Here is an 18,660-nt window from a genome sequence, read left to right as displayed (position 1 = left end):
GGCAAATTCTTTATTATATAGTTAACATAGTACTGTAAGACAGTTGTCCCACCTGAGAAACCAACATTGGGACAAAACCTGTTGCATTTTAGTTATTTAGACGTGTGCCCACCCACCTCTGGCACCAAGATAATGAACTCATTAATACAAGGACCCTATTTTCTCTGTCTTCCACAAGGTCTAGCATGTCAAGCCCTATATAAGCATCCTGGAAACTGAATCAAAGCCATCTCTTTCTCTAAATGGGCTAATAACAATCTTCTCTTTTTTAAGGGGTTTAGGTGTTCCTCGTAAAATAATAAAAATCTTACAGAAAAGTTCGAAGAAGGAGATAGAAAGCACCTGAAATCCCATCACCTAGAGATCATCTCCACGCATGGATTTTGCTAAGTCCTCCAGATGTGTGCAATTTTACATAAATTTGTCCCATAGCATTTTGTTCACGTGTCTTCTTTTCAAAAACCATTTATTATTTTGACTGTCACACAAAGACTGAAAGCCTTGAATTTGCTTAGGCCCCTTGGCAACAGGACTAGCATGCATGTGTCCTGGGCAAAGATGCTTTGCCTCTCTATTATGGCCGTTATTACCTTATATTCCTGCTAGTTCTTTGTATGTTTATCTCTCCCACCAGACTGTGAGCTACTTAATAACAAGGACAGTTGTTTTGTTTTGTTTTGTTTTGTTTGTTTTTTTGGTTTTTGGTCCTTATGAATCTCCCTGGGTTCACAGTAAACGCATGAATGTTCATTTAGTGAGTGAATCCATGCCTTCGCTGGGGGGGGGGGGGGGCTTTGAGAGAGTAAATCTCAGCTCCCAGGTCTGGAATGTTGAGTTCTGACTACTGTTTGAATGAATGAGTGAAATTGAAGACTGGAGATGACTTTTGTGATGTGGTGAAATCATATAGGTACAGCTTGGGTGCATTGGGCAGTAAGGATAATGGCATGTTTAAACTCACCTTTACGTTCTTATTTACAAGCTTTCTCCCTTGTTTAATAAAAGGGGATGTGGTTATTGCTTCAGATAAATTTGGTGATGACAGTCTTGGGTTCTGGCCCGAGGGGCAGGGGTCTAACCTCATGTGTCAGTTCCCGTATTGCTTTACTGGCTATGGAGGAGGGTGTTGAGAGAATTTGGAATGTACATGGTAGCCAGAGGGTCATTGCAGAGAGGCAAAGTACATTGCAAAAAGGAACATTAATATTCAGACTTTTTTCAGACTGAAATCTATAACGATTATGAGTCAGACGTAAAGATCCCAGAGTGACACATCTTTTCACTTAACCAGAGCCTCGATCATCTTAGTTTTAGGAAAGGAGGAGAAGTCTCTGCTTATTAGGGAATGGGTATAACTTACATGGAAGAAAGCGAAAGTGAATACCAAAAGCCTCTTAGCAAATGGAAAGTCAATGACATTTTGTTATTCGCTTTGTTTCAATAGCTATGCCTCTTACATAATAAGATCCACACCTTCTAACAATGTGTCAGTAAAACTAGGATTTTAATGATTGGACCAGCAGTCATTCTTCAGATTCTTTTTAATTTTTCAGTAGCAGTAAAAATCTAGCTGTGTGTACTTAGAGTTGTATGTCCCTATAGATTATCCCAGAAGGATATTTGAGACATTGCTATTAGTACTTGTCTCCAGCAGGGAGGGAGGGAAGGAAATTATTTTTACTATATGAAAGCAAAAATTGTAACCATGTGTATATCTTATCTATTTAAAACCAAAGTAGAATAAATAATAAAATAATGCTAATTTTATAAAGTAAAATGAAAGACCTAGTCCAGACTAAAGTCTCAGTGCATTTTGCCCTTGCTGTGACCTTCAGTGTGTCTGTATTAAGTGATTGGTCACATAATGAAAGTCCTGAAACAGACATCCTACCCCTTCTTTTTTTCTTCCTGTCTCTGGGAGGGAGTGAATGAGCTGATGTTTGCTAATGAGTATTGAACCTTAGAAGCTGACGTGGAACTCAAGTGCGATTCCCTCTTTGGCAAGAGCTCCAGTAGGCTGAGTGACCGTAGCCAGTTAAAGATGTATCATAAAACTCTTCACCAGGTTGGGGCGCCTAGGTGGCTCAGTCAGTTAAGCGTCCGACTTCAGCTCAGGTCATGATCTCGCAGTTCATGAGTTCGAGCCCCACGTCAGACTCTGTGCTGACAGCTTGGAGCCTGGAGCTTGCTTCAGATTCTGTGTCTCCCTCTCTCTCTCTACCCCTCACCTGCTCTCTCTCTCTCTCAAAAATAAATAAACATTAAAAAAAAACCAAAACTCTTCACCAGGTTAAAGTTTACAACTAAATTAGAGGAATCAGTACAAAAACAACCCTTCTTGGTACATTTTTAATTGAAGTGCAGTTCACATAACAAAATTCACCATTTTCATGTCAACATTTTAGTAAACATTTACAATGTTCTACAACCACAACCTCTATCTAGTTCCAAAACATTGTTATCACCCCAAAAGAAAACCCCATATCCATAAAGCAGTCCCATTTCCTCCTCCCAGCCCCTGCCAACCACCAATCTTCTATTTCTGGATATTTATGGAGTCTCAATATTTTGTATAAATGGAATACCTAAGTGGCCTTTTGTTTCTGTCTTCTCCCATTTAGCTTAATGTATTCAAGGTTCCTACAGGTTGTAGCATTTATCAGTACTCCGTTCCTTTTCGTGGCCGAATAATATCCCTTCATGTGGCTAGAACATGATTTGTTTATCTGTGCATCTGTTAACAAGCATTTAGGTCAGATGCATCTTTTTTGGCTGTTATGAATAGTGCCGCTGTGAACATACATGGATGATTATTTGAGCTCCTCTTTGTAATTCACGTGGCTCCTTGTACAGTTTTAAGGGGGGTTGGCTGAGGACTGTCCCAAATGTCAAAAACAGTGAATCTCCCCCTGGAGACTGTTGGGCTGGTGTCCACTAATGTTTCACAGTGTGGCAGGCTGAGGCGTGACCACCGCTGAATGGCCGCAGGGGGCAGCCTTCGTCTGGGGCACCTTGTTTGTTCCTTCTCCTACTCTTTCTTCTTCTTTCCCACTCGTTTTCTTCCTCCATTGCTGGCCGTAACTTGAGCAGAGGACTACTTACTCCTGCTGGTGGAAGTCTGACCCCTAGTTTTCTAAACCCTGTCTAGCAGAGTATCAGCGGTGCGGAGGACTCAGGTTTTGAACTTCAGACATGTCAGTTCTGTCTTCCCGCACGCATCCGTCTCACCGTTCCCCGTTTGAGGGGTGGCTCAGGGATCGAGCAGTGTTCACAAGGCCTGTCTGGATTATTCACTGTAGGCAGAAAGAACTGCCGCGGAGCCGAGGGCTGGGGGAGCAGCCATTTACTCTCTCCCGAGGGAGGCCCCGTGGCAAGGATGCCCACTCCACTGAAGCCACGGCCTGAGCTCTTCACCCGTGCAGGTTGGAAATCGGTATCCTTGAGGCCGCCATGTGACCGTAACCTTTTCCAGGAGCGTCCCACGATCGGGTAGTGTTCGGCTCTGTTTCCATGACGCCCCAATTTCCTCTGGCCGTCCCGGTGGCATCTGCAGTCAAAAGAGAATCCTACTCTTGATCTCCGGTGAATCCCGGTGATGTTTGCATCATCAGAAACGACGCGGAGCGACCACACGAGACAAATGGAGGCTGACAGTGGAGGGGACGGGCCCGAAAAGCAGTGAGCTTTCGGGCCTGTCCTCCACCCGCTGGGCTTTTGAAATTGTTAGCTAGGAATTTTGAAGTTGTGAATGTACCAAACAGGGTGATGGTTTACTCCATGAACGTAGCCCCCCCTCCCCCTCCATTTTTTAGTTAGAGTTCTGAAGACGGGCGTGGGAACACACACGCAGACGCGCCGAGTTCTCTTTCAGAGGACCTTAACCTAAAAATTAGAGTAGATGACAAACAGAACTAACGTTTTATGCTCATGTTTTTTATTTCCCCTCAAAGAATCTCATTCCATCTCTGGAAAGTACAAGCATGTGATAATTTTTATTCGTAGCTTGGAGAATGGCAGAGGGGCTGTTCAGGAGATAGTTATGCAAGGCAGCGGATGTGAGCGTCCTAACCAGTGCTAACCAGCTTTCGATACCCTTCCCGAAGTACATGCTCAGTCTCAAATATGAATGGTCTCAAATATCTGGCATTCTCCCTGTACGTAAGGCACCCGGAGCGCTCACCCATGGCAAGCAGGCCACGGGAAGCACAGTGGGAAATAAGGCCCGTTGGAACCAGTGCTGAGCCCGGTGCCGAGGGCCATGGCATGTCTATGGGCCGTTCAAAGCCATCATCCAAAGGCAACTAGCGGAGATTCGCAGACTCTCCAGTCTGATGCTTTCGGGGTGCAGGTCTGGGCTGGTGCCAAATCCATGGAGAAGAAAGGCAAACGGTCTGGCTCCTTTGAATTTCCTGTTCAGATCCTGGTCATGAACATGGGAAAAACACACACACGGTACTAGGTAGAGGAGAGGGCTTCCTAACCCTGAGAATCCATAATAACTCCCCGCAGAATTCTGTGAGTGCTGGCCTAGGGATCAGAATTGGAAGTTTTCAATGGGTAAATGGTCTGTATTTATGAAGATTATGGGCCAAGTAACTGAAATTCCTTGAGCATATATGACACTCCGTTTAAAAGAATGAAAGATAGGGTTTATAGGACTTGGAAAATGGCTTGCCAGGCCTGCCTTCAGCTTTCCTGAGGAAGGCTGACAAAGTGTTGCTATTATGGCCCATGAAAACGTGTTTTGTTGCGCGGTATTGTTTTCCAAAGACAACAAGAACCTTCACTTAAAATAGCAGGTCCGAGGCTGCTCTGGCTTGTGATGTTTCCATCGTGGCCATCGAGACCGCAAAGGGCACAGCTGACCTAAGCAGGGACATGAGAGATTATGGAAAAGTCCGATTCAAGGTGACATATTAGGCAGCACATCACCTCTTAAAATAATTCATTTTTAGAGATTTGAGATGTAAATTACTTATGGCATTGAGACCCCTTTGGCCACAGAGTGGCAAGTACGTTGTACCTTCCTGAACTTTCCCACATACCTCCTGCCCCCGCCAGTATTTATCTTATGACTTCATACTGCTTTTTGGTTACTGGCAGCATAGAATTTCAAAAGTCAGAAAGTGCTTTTTATTTTTTTATTTAAAAAAAAATTTTTTTTTAACGTTTGTTTTTGAGACAGAAACAGAGCATGAATGGGGGAGGGTCAGAGAGAGGGAGACACAGAATCTGAAACAGGCTCCAGGCTCTGAGCTGTCAGCACAGAGCCCGACGCGGGGCTCGAACTCACGGACCACGAGATCATGACCTGAGCCGAAGCCGGCCGCTTAACCGACTGAGCCACCCAGGCGCCCCCAGAAAGTGCTTTTTAAAACCGATTCTTGAGAAGTGCTTAGCCTAACATGCTCACAGTTTCACCTTGTGTTTGGGCCTCTCCCTGTCCTTTCTTACGGTGACCCCACACCCATGGTATCTGCCATGACATGCTAGAAAAGTCAATTGTGGGCTCATTTCTGTGACTTGGTTGTTTTTCCAAAACTGGCCTGTGGACAGTCAACATCCGTCTACTCAGAGAGGTCTGGTCTGGAACGGGACCACACTGAACAGCCTAGACGATGAAAGGAAATCAACATTCCACCCTATCCATGTGTTCGATTGACATTCCTGTCACTACTCAGTATAATGTGCCCTTTTTGGTCAAGGAGAAGTGTTTTCAAATACCCAAATCTTCTATATCTTAAAGATGTTAAACCCTAGGCCAACTCTTAGTTTTAAAAATAACTTCAGGAGAATCTGGATGTTTTCGTTTTGTAATCTATGGGTTACAAACTGAAGGGTCTATAAAAAAAAAAAAAAAGGCCAGGCTATTAACACAGATTCAGTCAGTGTCAGTTCAAAAGTGACAACAGGTGGCAATTGACATTTAGACTCTGTGGAGGGATGGAAACCCTAGCAAAGTGAGCCACAGGCCTCCAAAGTGTTATTCCCGTGAAGGAACCCACGTGTCAGAGGCTGACCCGACATGTGTTAAAGGCTTGTGTAGAAGGCAGCTTGTTAACCTAAGAGAATCAGGTCGCTCTTCTGTTGCGTCCCCCCTTTGCCTCTGTTTTGGATAGAACAGCTGCTCTCTAGCTTTCTGCTGTTACCATGTTATCACACAGATAATGAGAAATCCGTGTCCTGTAGGAACAGTTGAATGACAAGATCCAGCGTCATCAAAATTCAGGATCTGAAGTTAGCCAAACTCTGGAACTGAAATTTGGTTTTTGTTTTCTTTTTCCCGGAGCTCTTGAGTCCTGGCCCAGGGATGAAGTGCCTCTAGTTAGCAGTCTATTAAAAGGACACCACTTGAATATTTTATAGGGTCTCCAAAGCCTTACTCTACTTTCTAATAATAACAATCTAAATCTGAAATGATTTTGCTTCTGTTTATTTTTCCTCCCCGTGTATAGCCATGAACTTGTGTGCTAATCTTCGGTGATGACAAATCGAGTTTCTTGTCCAGTATTATTTTTAAAAAAGGATTCCAGGGAAAGCTTGAATTTTCTGGAACTTACATGGGCAGCAGTTTAAATACTTGAAGGTGATTTCCTTTCGTTCTTAATTAAAAAAATTTTTTTTCAGTAAAGGAAAGAGATACTCGGAACTGACTCAAAATACTTGCGGACATTTTATTTATTATTTTTTTAAGTTTCTTTATTTATTTTGAGAGAGAGAGAGTGAGCTCAAGCGGCAGAGGAGCGGAGAAGTAGACAGAGAATCCCAAGCAGTCTCCGCACCGTCAGCACAGAGCCTGAAGCAGGGCTCGAACTCAGGAACTGTGAGATTGTGACCTGAGCTGAAATCAAGAGTTGGACGCTGAATCGGCTGAGCCACCCAGGCGCCCCTCTGTGGACTTTTTATAACCTCACAGGATCTCAGCAAACATCAGTTAAATTGGGAAAGTCTTTTTCTGGTCCCTTTTATGATTTACATCGTTTTCACAATAATTCTCCACTTACACAGGCTTTCCCCTCCGGTGAACACTTCGTATTCCAGTTCCCTCCTGGCTGGTTTTGCCCACTGATAGCACAAGAGACTAGCATCAGGAAAACAAACCTGTGATTGGACGTCTAGGTTCTGAGAAGCCCCGCCCACTGTAAAGTCCTGGGTTCATGTGCATTTGCAAATAGAAGATTCCCACTGTGCAGTTAATCGGACACTGTTGAGCTGTGTGGCTGCGTGAAAAGCCAAGGGCCACCCTGGGCCTTCGTCGGCTGTGTGTGAAGTGAAGCGTTTGCATCACATGGGCTTGAAGGTCCCTCCGGCTCTCAAATGCTCTGTGATCTGTAAAATCCAGATAATCACCGCCCTTCTAGGTGAGCGTGAGCCCTGAGAGGGGGTTGAGAGAACAGACGCACAAGACCTTTCAAAAGTTACGAGCTGAACAATAACTACAATGATAGTAATGTTAATATGATGATGATGATGGATCCAGAGAAACCAAAATGCCTCCCCCAGAGGCTGACAGTGGGCCTTGCCTGTTTGTTAAGGGGGAGATGAAATGCAGGTTTTGTGAGACTGTTGCACCTTTGAGAACAGACGCTGAGTGTTTACGTGTGCCCACACTCTCTCCAGTCTTCACGGTGGCCCAGGAAGGCGGGTGCTGCCAGCCTACCCATTTTCCAGAGGAAGAAACTGATGGCCAGTGGTTACCTAGCCTGCCCAAGGTCCCTTGGCTCAGCGTCTGAGCTGGACTTCCACTCCAAGTCTCTCTGCCTCCAAAGCCGTTGACCGCTGGGACAGGCACAATTTGTGTGTAGAACAGGCCAAAGCACACATTGGACACAACAGTGAACAGCCTTCTTTTTCCCTATCATTACTTTTATTATCCAGAATTCCCTTTCCCACCCTTGATCATGTCTTAGATCCCATAGCTTTCTGGTCACTTTCGGCTCCTGGAAGTCCTCACCTATTGAAAACTCGATTCTCTCATCCATCCCAGAGCCACACCTTTTCCCAGCTCAGATCCGACCCAAACCGGAGACCTACAGTGGGCATAACCTCTTCTTTACCTCCTTCTATACCTCCTTCCTATCCTGTGGCTCTTTGGGGACCAGGCAGGGGCAGGGATTTGGAGGTAGAAGGGACAAGGTGTTAGAAATCTGGTATGGTCATGCTTCTGTCTCCGCTAACACGGTTGGAGACCTTTTTTTATGGGGTGCAATTTGAGTTCTTGAACAAAAGCATGCAGTTTCTGGTTAGCCTCTTGCAACAAACTCAGGTCCTGCTGCCTAGTGGTCTCCTAGCCTCTTACTAATGAAGTCCCCCACCCTCCGCAGACAGCTTTCTCCTGTGGGTTCATTCCAGATGCTTGGGCGTAGGCACCAGCCACAGGACACGAGTGCATCCCCAGGGAGCCAAATGGTGGAAGTGTATGCCGTTCCCACTCCAGCCTCTCCTTAGCCTGCCATTCGGGGGGGCTCCAACCAGCTTCCTGCTTTCCAAATCTTCCAAATTCATCAGGCTCTAGGTTTTTTGTTTATGAATGCTTCCAGGCTCCGGGACACCCCAATCGGTTTGTTCTAAGAACTCTAACATCAAGCTTCTCTCGGACCCACAGCAGCACTAGAGCCTGAGCTTTCCCACTCAGTAAACATCTAGGTCCTTCTCCCCGGGGCCTCTAAATCCCTGTCACAGCAGAGGGGAGAGAACACCACCACACTCCTGCTGTGTGGACAGCTCCCCGCTGACTCCTCTGTGCCTTTCCAAATCTCTGATTTCAGAGGTAGGTGGGTAATAGGGGTTGGTAGTCATCAGTTGGATCCTACTGTCTTTTGGAAAGTCCTGTAGGGATTCCTGGCACCCTTCCTTGGGAGATGGAATATTTATCACCATCGTCTTCAGCTCTGAGACCATGGCCCAAGATGCCAAGACACTAGGAAAATTCCCATTCTGTCTTCTAAAAGTTTTGATCCCAGCTGCGTAGCTACTATGAATGGCAATGTCCAGCTTCGTTAATGGTTCTGGGCATGACTGAAGCCGGCAGGCCTAGGAGGGTGGGGGTGGGGATTTCGTTACCACATGGTTTTCTTTCCTAGACCTCCGTGTCCTCAACCGTCATCTCCAGAGAGGCATCTTCACAGAATAAGACGTCTTTGGGGCCCTTACTTTTCCCAAGTGAGGAATTCTGAGAAGACAGAAGTAGTTCTCAAGGAGATCAGAGGTACCCAATCTGATAGGACCTTAAGTGCTGCCCAAGTGATGACATCTTTTTCAGCTTGGGTACGCAAGTTTATTTTCTGAGAGCCATTTGTCACCTTCTCCGACTTCAAAACTTTTGAAGCCCAGGTGTCCATGACCCTATGCCAAAAAAAAAAAAAAAAAATAGAGAGAGAGAGAGAGAGAGAGAGAGAGAGACAGGACCCCTGTTCTCAAGGATATTTATTGCCTTTGAACAAAATGATACAAATATGGAACGAGGTGTGTAGTTGGATGTTAGTTTAACATGGACATAAGTAGCCAAATTCTTGCTCTTCTCTTGGCTCTTATTGCCAAGAATGAAAGGCTTGGGGCAAAATATTTACAGTTGTTTTTTTTTTTTTCTATTGCCACGTTTGGTCATTAGTTGCTTTTGCTGGGATATTGGCGAGTTGCTAGAGGATTTGAATCCTTGATGCTGCTTCACATTCACCTATTTCTGACTTTGGCAATAATTCCAGCGCCAATCACCAGCTTTCTATATTTATCGGCAGCTGCTTCAGTGATGTGGAAACAATTTTCTCAACAGCTGAAAAACATGAAGATACAGAGTAGGACATTTTGTTCTTTATAAAAGAGCTTAGTTGGGATGAGCATGGGAGAAGGGAACAGTCCAGCACGAATCATTTTGTCCCTGCATCTTTCCCACTTTGCCCATCAGGCCATGTGTGACATCAGGCTTAAGTGGAGAGTTTATGGTTTTGCCCAGAGAGGAATGAATGGGTAGCCTCTGTGACATGTACCAGAATCCTTTGAACCAGATGATACGAACCAGTATTCTGCTTTCTAGAAGGTGGTCTTTGATTTGCTTGATTTATGACTTAAGATTTGGGATGAAGGAGGCTCATCCCCAGCCTCTGTTTCCAGCCCAGCTTTACCAGCTGCCTGGCTCTAGGCATTCGGCATTCGGTGAATGCTTTTCTACAGACCATTATCAAAATCAGTTCCAGAACATCTGCCTTCCATGGGACACTGCAGGGCACAGAGGATCTGAGAGGTATGGGACACCACCTGTGAGGTCAGAGGCTTCCAGACTGCAAGGTACTTGGACTAAATTGATTGAATAATAAATGGTACCAGGTCTCCGTAGCCCTCACATGGTGCCTGGTTCATCCAAAGCCCTCCACGCAGAATGATCAGAGATGTCGCTGTTGCTCTCGAATTGTGTCTCATCTGCTTTCAGAGCTCCGAGACATCTAGGCATTAATGCGTTTGCACAGAGAACAAGACTTAGAACCCAGAAACGTGGTTTCTAGTCCCAGCTCTGCTCCTACCAAGGAAAGGTGGAGCCACGTTGAGAAGCTAACATGAACCGAGGGTTCCAAGTGTCGTGCAAAGCACATCCCAGTGCAGGGTCTTTGTCCTCATTGCAACCTAGGAAGAGGGCCAGCATTTCACAGATGAAGAAGGGAGTGTTCAGAGACTGTCACTTTCCCAAGTTAACGTCGAGTTAACGTCGATGCCAACTCCAAAGCCTGGACTCTTACCATTCCAGGCCTCCCATCTCCCAAGATCTCAGCGCTGCGCAAGAGGAGACCCCATATGGCTCCACCAACCCCCCCTGAGCCCAACTGTCTTCAGTTTGTAGAATTGAAAGCCATCTCTAAAATTTATTTTCTGACTTAAAAAAAAAAAATCTACCAAGCAGCAGCTTCCTTGGTACTTTAAATCTTTACTGCCACCTAGTGGACGTATCTAATCAGAGGAATGAAAAATTCAGTTCAACTTGGATTAAAAACTGTCAATTCATCTTAAACTCATCCTGTGCTCCTAACCTTTAAAAATTGTATTTATGGGGGCGCCTGGGTGGCTCAGTCGGTTAAGCCTCCGACTTCGGCTCAGGTTACGATCTCACGGTCCGTGAGTTCGAGCCCCACGTTGGGCTCTGGGCTGATGGCTCAGAGCCTGGAGCCTGCTTCGGATTCTGTGTCTCCCTCTCTCTCTGCCCCTCCCCTGTTCATGCTCTGTCTCTCTCTGTCTCAAAAACCAAATAAACGTTAAAAAAAATTTAAAAAAAATTGTATTTACGGACAAATATCATGGCCTTACATTTTTATCCTTGCAGTAAACTACCAGGAGTTTCCAGGAAACCTATAAACTCCTCCTGCTTTAAAAAATAATAATAATAATGCTTTGTGATCATATAATACACACTCAGCTAATAATGGGCTATACTTACAGAAATTCTAATCTGCAATATTTAGAACTTGTATAGCAATTATGTTTTTAACTTTATAAATATTTGCTTAACTTTTTTTTTCCTTTTTACATTCTCAGGGTAACAAAAAAATAATAATTCAAACAACACAGAGGATGTGAAGTAAAAAAGTCCTTCTCCACAGAAGGAACTATGTTAGGAATTTCTTTTTTTTTTCCCAAGAAATGTTTTATTTCATATACAGGCATGTGTACAAACACGTACAGTTTGCTAATTTTTTATAAAGGAGCTTCTGTTACGCATACTGTTCCACAGGTTGCCTTTTTCAACTTCGTCTGTTTTGGACACGTTTCCATGTCAGACACACATCAACCTCATTCTTTTCAATAGGATATAGTGTTCCATTACGGACTGTACTATAATTAATTTCACCAGTTCGTCATTAACGTCGATATACGCTATTTTCGGTTTTGTTGTTATAAAAGTGCCGCAGGGAATACGTTTATTTTCTTCAGGGAAAACATACACGCCAGACACACACGCACGCACGCTCATTTGCAAGCGTATTTGTAGACTGAAGTATTAGACATGAACTTGCCGGATCCAAAGGTGTGTTAATACCCACTGGCCAAGTTCACCAGAAACACGCCTGTAGTCACAAAGATAAAGGAGGAGAGGAGAGGAGGAGGAGGACGAGGACCAGGAGGAGGAGAAGCCCAGTTAACTGAAACTGCTCCAAGGGAGAACACAGGGGAATGGCGAGCCATCCCCGGAGGACTGTCATAGGGTGCGAGCTCTTGCTGAGTGGTAGCAGGGAGGAGTCGGGGCCGCGGGAGCAGTTCTGGGCCGTGTACCGGCAAGATGCCGAGGCAGGTCAGTGGGCATCTCTAAGTTTTTCTGGGAGGAGGGAGAGTTAAAGTAGGGTCAGGAGTGTCACCAGCAAAGGAGCAGCAGTCACACGTGTGGTCGGAAGAGGGGGGTGTTTCATCGTTTTGTGTGCCCGAGTGGCCTTGTCTGGGCATCGCTTCATTCCATGGGTGTTTCCTACAATCAGCTGGGGACGTGCTGGCCAGTCTCCCAGCAATGCGCCGTTTCATTTGCTCAGATACATTGACTTTAAATGTCTGTGGACGTTTATGTTGCTTTTCAAAAAGGTTGCATTAGTTGACGTTCTCCTGGGTTCTTTTAAATGCTCAACTTCTCTAACAATGAAGTATTTAATAATCAGAATAATGGCAATTACAAGACTGGGAAACGTTTATAGGGCCACTTGCCATGTGCCAGCCGCTGCGTTAACTCCATTATTTCATCGAATCCTCATTGGAGGCTTGAGACACGTGTTAGTGGCATCCCAGCTTCCATCCGAGGAAACCAAGGCTTAGAGAGGGGGAGAACCGGCCCGGTCACGTGGCTGGCCAGCAAGTTGCTGAGCTGGGTTCAGAACCAGACCTTGCTCCTTCCAGAGCCCACGCCCTTTCCCACAAAGAAACACTTTCTCCTTCCTCTGCTTCACAGGAGCCTGCCATGGAGAATTTAAAGCTAGGGCATTCAGAGCTGTTAAACTGATGATCACAAATCTTCCAAAGTCTGGTTTAGGATGATAAGGAAGTCGAGAGGCCCATTTACAAGAATGAGATTCATGGGCTCCTTTCCAGGAATCGCATATATATTGTGAAGTGAGGCATCCTGCCTGAGAGCTTTAGCTTCTCACACGTGCCCTCAATTAATAAAGGCCTATGAGAGCTTCCTGAAAAATCACGGCCAAGACAACGTAATTAAATATCCTCTGGGCCAGCTGGAGCTCAGAGGGTATTTACATAATCCCCAAGGAAATAAACGGATGAAGGACATCCCTCCCCGTGGATCCACTGAGGTTCGTGAAGGTTCCGTGCTATGTGAGGATGGCAAGGACTTGGTGCAGGAAAGAGGGGAAGGACGTGGTGCCTCGGTAAATATCTGTTGAGTGTGGGACGGGCGCAGGCTGGGCTTCAGAGCTGGCCCGCGTGCATGGACTTAGCGGAACAAACGTGGGAGTCACTGCTGGCTTCTGCTCTTTTCCAGATTGTGCTGGCTGTGGAAGGGACATCAAGAACGGGCAGGCGCTGCTGGCCCTGGAGAAGCAGTGGCACTTGGGGTGCTTTAAATGCAAGTCCTGTGGGAAGGTTCTCACCGGGGAGTACATCAGCAAGTAAGATCGGGGCACAGGCCGTGGGATCCTTCCAGTGGGGCCTGCTCTGGGGAGGGGAACCCCCACCCCACCCCATTGGACATAAAGGCATTCACACCCCATAATCAATAGGAACTTTCACTGTGCTACGTTTTTGGTTTTATAAAAGGAATTTTATTCTTCTGCCGTCCCTATAGTTTGCCTACAATGAATTTAATGAGATGTCAGTCACTGCCTAATTTAACGAACAAAACTGACATAATGTTACACTGTATGTTATAAGCAATTCTTTAGTAATTTTACTTTCCCTAACCTTTTTTCTTTTCCTATTTGGAACTAGTAGACCTTGCTCCTCCTCTAGGTCTTGAATGTGTTTGACACCTCCCCCCACCCCGCCCTGCCCTAAAAAAAAAAAACACACAGGGTCTAAGCACTGAGCCCATTGGGACCAATGCATAATCCAACCCACCAGGGAACGGGTTCGTGTTAGAGTCAGGTGCTGGTGTAACAGCTAAAGTGAAGTTTTATTTTGTTTTGTTTTTATAAGGTAGCTTGGAGAAACGAGTTACAGTGGTTACCTTTCTTTTTTAAGTTTGTAAAATTTATTTTGAGAGAGACAGCGGGGGAGGGGCAGAGGGAGAGAAGGAATCCCAAGCAGGCTCCACACCGTCAGCGTGGAGCTCGACACGGGGCTCGATCCCACAAACCACGAGATCGCGACCTGACCGAAACCAAGAGTGGGACGCTCAACTGACAGGAGCCACCCAGGCGCCCCTACAGTGGCTCCCTTTTGATTGAAGGAGGGAAGAATGAGTGGGGGGGGGGGGGGGGGTCCGAAGGCAATGAGGGAAAATTTATTTTCCTCACTAAACCTTTCTATGCTTAAAAAATATTCTCCAACCAGGTAAATATATATCCGCTCTTCAAAAAAATTTAAGAATACAGTGAAACAAAAAACAAACAAAAAAGTAGCGGGGGCCCCACCGCCTAGAAATCTAATTCTGTAGTCCTGGGTGAAGCTGAAACGCCTGTATCGGAAGGAAAAAGCTTCACAGATGATTCTGACACACAGCCAGGGTAAGAAGAAAGAGAAAGATGCCCAGCTGTTAAGCGAACGCAGAAGGCTGTGCGGGGGTAGGCCATTGAGATGTCTATCGTGGTGCTTCTGAACTTTTCCACTCAAGGGCACACATAGAAAACTGTATTTTTTCTGTGCTCAGAGGTAAATAAATAAGGAGGGTTGGAGAGGCTGAGTGAGAAGGCCCTGTGCCCCTGGGGCCTCCTGAGGGCTGAGGACTTGGCGTCCCAGGCTCCGGCCTGTGAGCTCCAGGAGGTGGTGGGGGGAGGGTGCACGCTGACACCACGTCTGAAGCCCATCTGGCCTGGTGGTGAAAGAGAATGGCGCCCGTGTTTTGCTCGTTGGGTCCGAGACAACAGGGAAGCAGCCGTGGTAATCATGTGGCGATTTGGCTGTTCTTTCTGTGGAGCCCAGAGAACCACAGCCGTCCCTCCGCGTCGTGTGGCTTCGTGCACTTTGATCACGCCTGACCAGATCTCCCGGCCTGTGAATGCTGGGCGGGAGAGCATCACGCCCTACCACCTTCTGTGGAAAAGGGCCCCGGGAAGTGTGGGTCTGGCGTCTTCCAGGCCCCTCGGCCCTCTCAGGACCTGAACTCTTGTGTTGCAGGGACGGCGCTCCCTACTGTGAAAAGGACTACCAGGGGCTCTTTGGGGTGAAATGTGAAGCCTGTCACCAGTTTATCACAGGGAAAGTCCTGGAGGTAAGTGACACACGGGATGCCTTCGAAGCTACCATCGTCTTCCTCAGAGGTCGGCAGAACCACAAAAGAGGCTCTTCCACCGTTTTGTTTTGTTTTTTTCTTTCATCTTTACCCGTGGAGGAAAGAAAGTACTGGGAGCTGACTGATCTCTTCGCGATTTAACGTGTATTGCCTTTCAGGCGGTTGCTGCTAATTGTTCATGTGGAAATCGGAGTGAGGGACAATTTATCAAAAGAGATAAGGGGACTATTAGGAACTATGTAGAAGGAAGAGGTATATTAGACTGGTTTTAGGAGTCAGAAAATGGGAAACAAAGAGCGGGTTCGAGCCGCCTGTGTGTCAGTGTGTGGGCCTGTGTGGGAGCACACGTGTGTGGGCTTGTCCGGGGGGTGTGTGCGTATACAGGCGTGCTCTTGCACTGTGCGCGTGTGCACGTGAGAGTGCACGGACTCGGGGGGCAAGGGCTCAGAATCGAAGTGAGGAAAAGAAAGGGCGGGTGGAAAGTGAAGGCCTACACCTCCCCACCCTTAAGAAAACCACATCCTGCGTGACCCAGAACTCCCTGCGGCTCGGGCCGAACCAGAGTCTGGCGGGTTCAGGTGTGTCTGCCTTGTGCCACAGAACCTGCTTCCTGCTTTCTCCGCAGCGGCCCCACCAGCTGCCGCCTCTGGGCTGAGCGGAGCCCGTGCTGTGGAATCAGGGGCCGGAGTTCAGAGGCAGAGGGAGTCACTGCCTGCCCCCCCCCCCCCCGCCGCCCGCTTCTTACAGGCCTGTGGGGTGTTAACCCGCTCTGATACGAAAGAAAAGATTGCCTCATACCCATCACACATTTCGGGGTGGAGAATGTGTCCTGGGCAGAGGTAAGTCAGGACGCCTAGCAGCTTGGGAAGGCCACCAACTGGTCCTGCAGCTTTGACAGACACAGGCCACCGAGTCCACATGACCACATTCAACCCCCCAGCGGGGCGTTTCCGAGACCTAAATCTGAGAGGCCCCCAAGTGTCTCTGGGCAGCCTCCGTGGGATTGCACAGCAAGGTCTAGCTTAGTTTTCCTAATCCCACAGCAAGCTCTGGGGTGCCTTTCTTTCCAGGAAACACGGGGGGGCCGGCGTTGGCTCTGCACCAGGGCCCAGGGTAGCTAATTGGATTCGGGTGATAAGGAAGTGACTGTTAACGCGCACTTGCCTCTTACCCAGGGGAAGGGTGTTCCAGGTAGAGGGAACAGCCTCCCTAGAGGCCCAGAGGCGAGGACAGGCACAGCAGAGCGTGAAACAAAAAGCCAGATGGGCAGGAGCGCAGGTGTGAGAGAAGATGCTAGAGGAGTGGGGAGGGGTCAGAGCAAGAGGACCTCCAGAGTCCTATTCAGGAATTTGGGCCTTATCCTAAGAATGCTGGGAAGCCATTGAAGCCCTGATGGCTGGAGCTGAAAGCGACTGGATTACATCGCTGTATAAAGAATGTGCGGGAGTCCTCAGATGCACGTAAAACCACACCCATAGCAGCTCTGTTCACAACAGCCAGCAGGTGGAAACAACCCAGTGTCCACGCACCGGTGAACGGACCAACAACACGTAGTATGTACAGACAAGGAATAATACTCAGCCTTGAAACGGAAGGGGTTATGATACCTGCTACAGCATGGATGAACCTTGAAAACGTCATGCTAAGTGAGGGAAGCCAGACACAAAAGGCTACCCGTGGTTTGCTTGCATGTACGTGAAATACCCAGAACAGGTAAATCCATAGAGACAGAAAGCAGATTAATGGTTGCCTGGGGTTGGGGGCGGGGGGAATAAGAGTAGCTTGTTGGTACCCAACTGGAGGTATGAGGTGTTCTGGAACAAGTCAGAGGCGGTAAATGCACAGCATTGTACCTGTCCTAAATGCCGCAGTCAGGGAGGCCAGTTTGGAGACGACTGTAGGACTCAGGGCGCAAAGCAATGGGAGCACTGGCGGCAGGGAGACCTGAGAGGAGGGCCCACTCTCCCACATAGTTGGGGGCTCAGGAGGAGTTTCCGCGGCCTTTCCAACAATAGTTTTCATTGTCAGCCCAAGTGTGGTCGGTGCTGAGTTTTCGGCCCTCCGTGAAGTACGTCGCAGGAAAGCTATTGGGGAAGTCGGTCGTGGCTTATCCAAAGTGCAGCATGAAGTCCAGGTGGTCAGATCACAAGAGTCAAAGTGCAGCGGGCGTGTGCTCCCCACCTGCCCCCTGAACATGTCCCTTGTCCCTCCCCGGAGCCCAGGGGGAGAGGCCCACGGCATTTCCATAGGGGTTCCCAAGTGTGATCTGTGCAGGACTGAAATAAACCTGTTGACTTGGGAGCAATTGGGAAATTGCATTTCGAAAGAGCAATAATAAAACATCAGAACCATCTCGCGGATGTGCAGCTGTAGGGAAAGCGGTGGGAGGATCCCGAGCATAGCCCCCAGATTTGAGCCACGTTTACGGAAGGCGCGGATCGAAACCGCTGTCTCGGTCCACGTATGCAACTGTGTTCCCCAAAAAGAGTTGAGCAGGCAGTAGGCAGGGCGGGGGGCGCTGTCGATGACCTCCGGTTTAGTTCAACAGCTGTGAGAAGGGATATGTAAAATAAACTCGATCCAGGAACATGCCATTTTGAAGGAACATCTGCTTAGTCAAGTTCCTCCCCGGAGCGGGTGTTGGCTGTGGCTGCTGGAGGCTCTCGCCAGATTGGCCTCGGGTTTCCGCGAGAGCCTTCTGGAAGGTGCAAGTCGTGGAGGCTTTCCACACGGTGCCTTCAGATTCGGGACTTCTGGGAGTCGTTTGCGCTGGCTTCATAGCAGAATCAAGACCCACCCAGTGGGCGTACTGACCGCCGATGGGTGTGATCTAGAAAAATGTAAAGCACGTGTAGCACCCTGACATGGGACCGCCTCTGAGTCAGCTTGGCTTGGTTACCAATATAAAACAGGACGGGTCTCAACACTCCGCCCTCCTCCTGTGCCTTTGTTCTCAGACCCCATTGTTGCAACATGGTGACTGTGAATTTGTAAATGCTGTGATCCTTGCCTTTTGGGATTCTTTCCCCGCAGTTTTAAAAAATGCGGTAAAATGCACGTAGCATGAAATTTACCATGTTAATCGTTTTAAAGTGTACATTTCAGTAGTATTAAATGTATCCGTAATTTTGTGCAACCATGATGGCCACTCACCTCCACGATGCTTTGCATCTTGTAGCCTTGAAACCCCATACGTAACACTAAATCTCACCTCCCCTCTCCCCCTCGTGCCCTGACCACCACCATCCTATTTTCTGTCTCTATGAATTTGACTACTTTAGGCATGTCGT

At 47.4% G+C, this 18,660-nt stretch overlaps 1 protein-coding gene across 9 annotated transcripts in view; it reads left to right on the top strand.

Annotated features, from left to right (window-relative positions):
* The window catches only part of ABLIM1 (actin binding LIM protein 1), a 293,808-nt gene that overhangs the window by 181,959 nt on the left and 93,189 nt on the right, over window positions 1-18,660 (top strand). For 8 of the 9 annotated variants that reach the window (XM_042960677.1, XM_015538779.2, XM_007084839.3 and 5 more), the window contains exons 5-6: window positions 13,463-13,589; window positions 15,256-15,349. In XM_042960677.1, coding sequence (XP_042816611.1) covers window positions 13,463-13,589; window positions 15,256-15,349 — 221 coding nt within the window. Of the gene's footprint in view, window positions 1-13,462; window positions 13,590-15,255; window positions 15,350-16,164; window positions 16,210-18,660 lie in introns of those variants that run through there. The other variant, XM_042960681.1, reaches the window with a different exon arrangement.

Source organism: Panthera tigris, chromosome D2 (genome assembly GCF_018350195.1).
Source record: "Panthera tigris isolate Pti1 chromosome D2, P.tigris_Pti1_mat1.1, whole genome shotgun sequence".
Classification (NCBI taxonomy): domain Eukaryota; kingdom Metazoa; phylum Chordata; class Mammalia; order Carnivora; family Felidae; genus Panthera; species Panthera tigris.
This window is presented reverse-complemented; position numbering and strand designations above follow the sequence as displayed.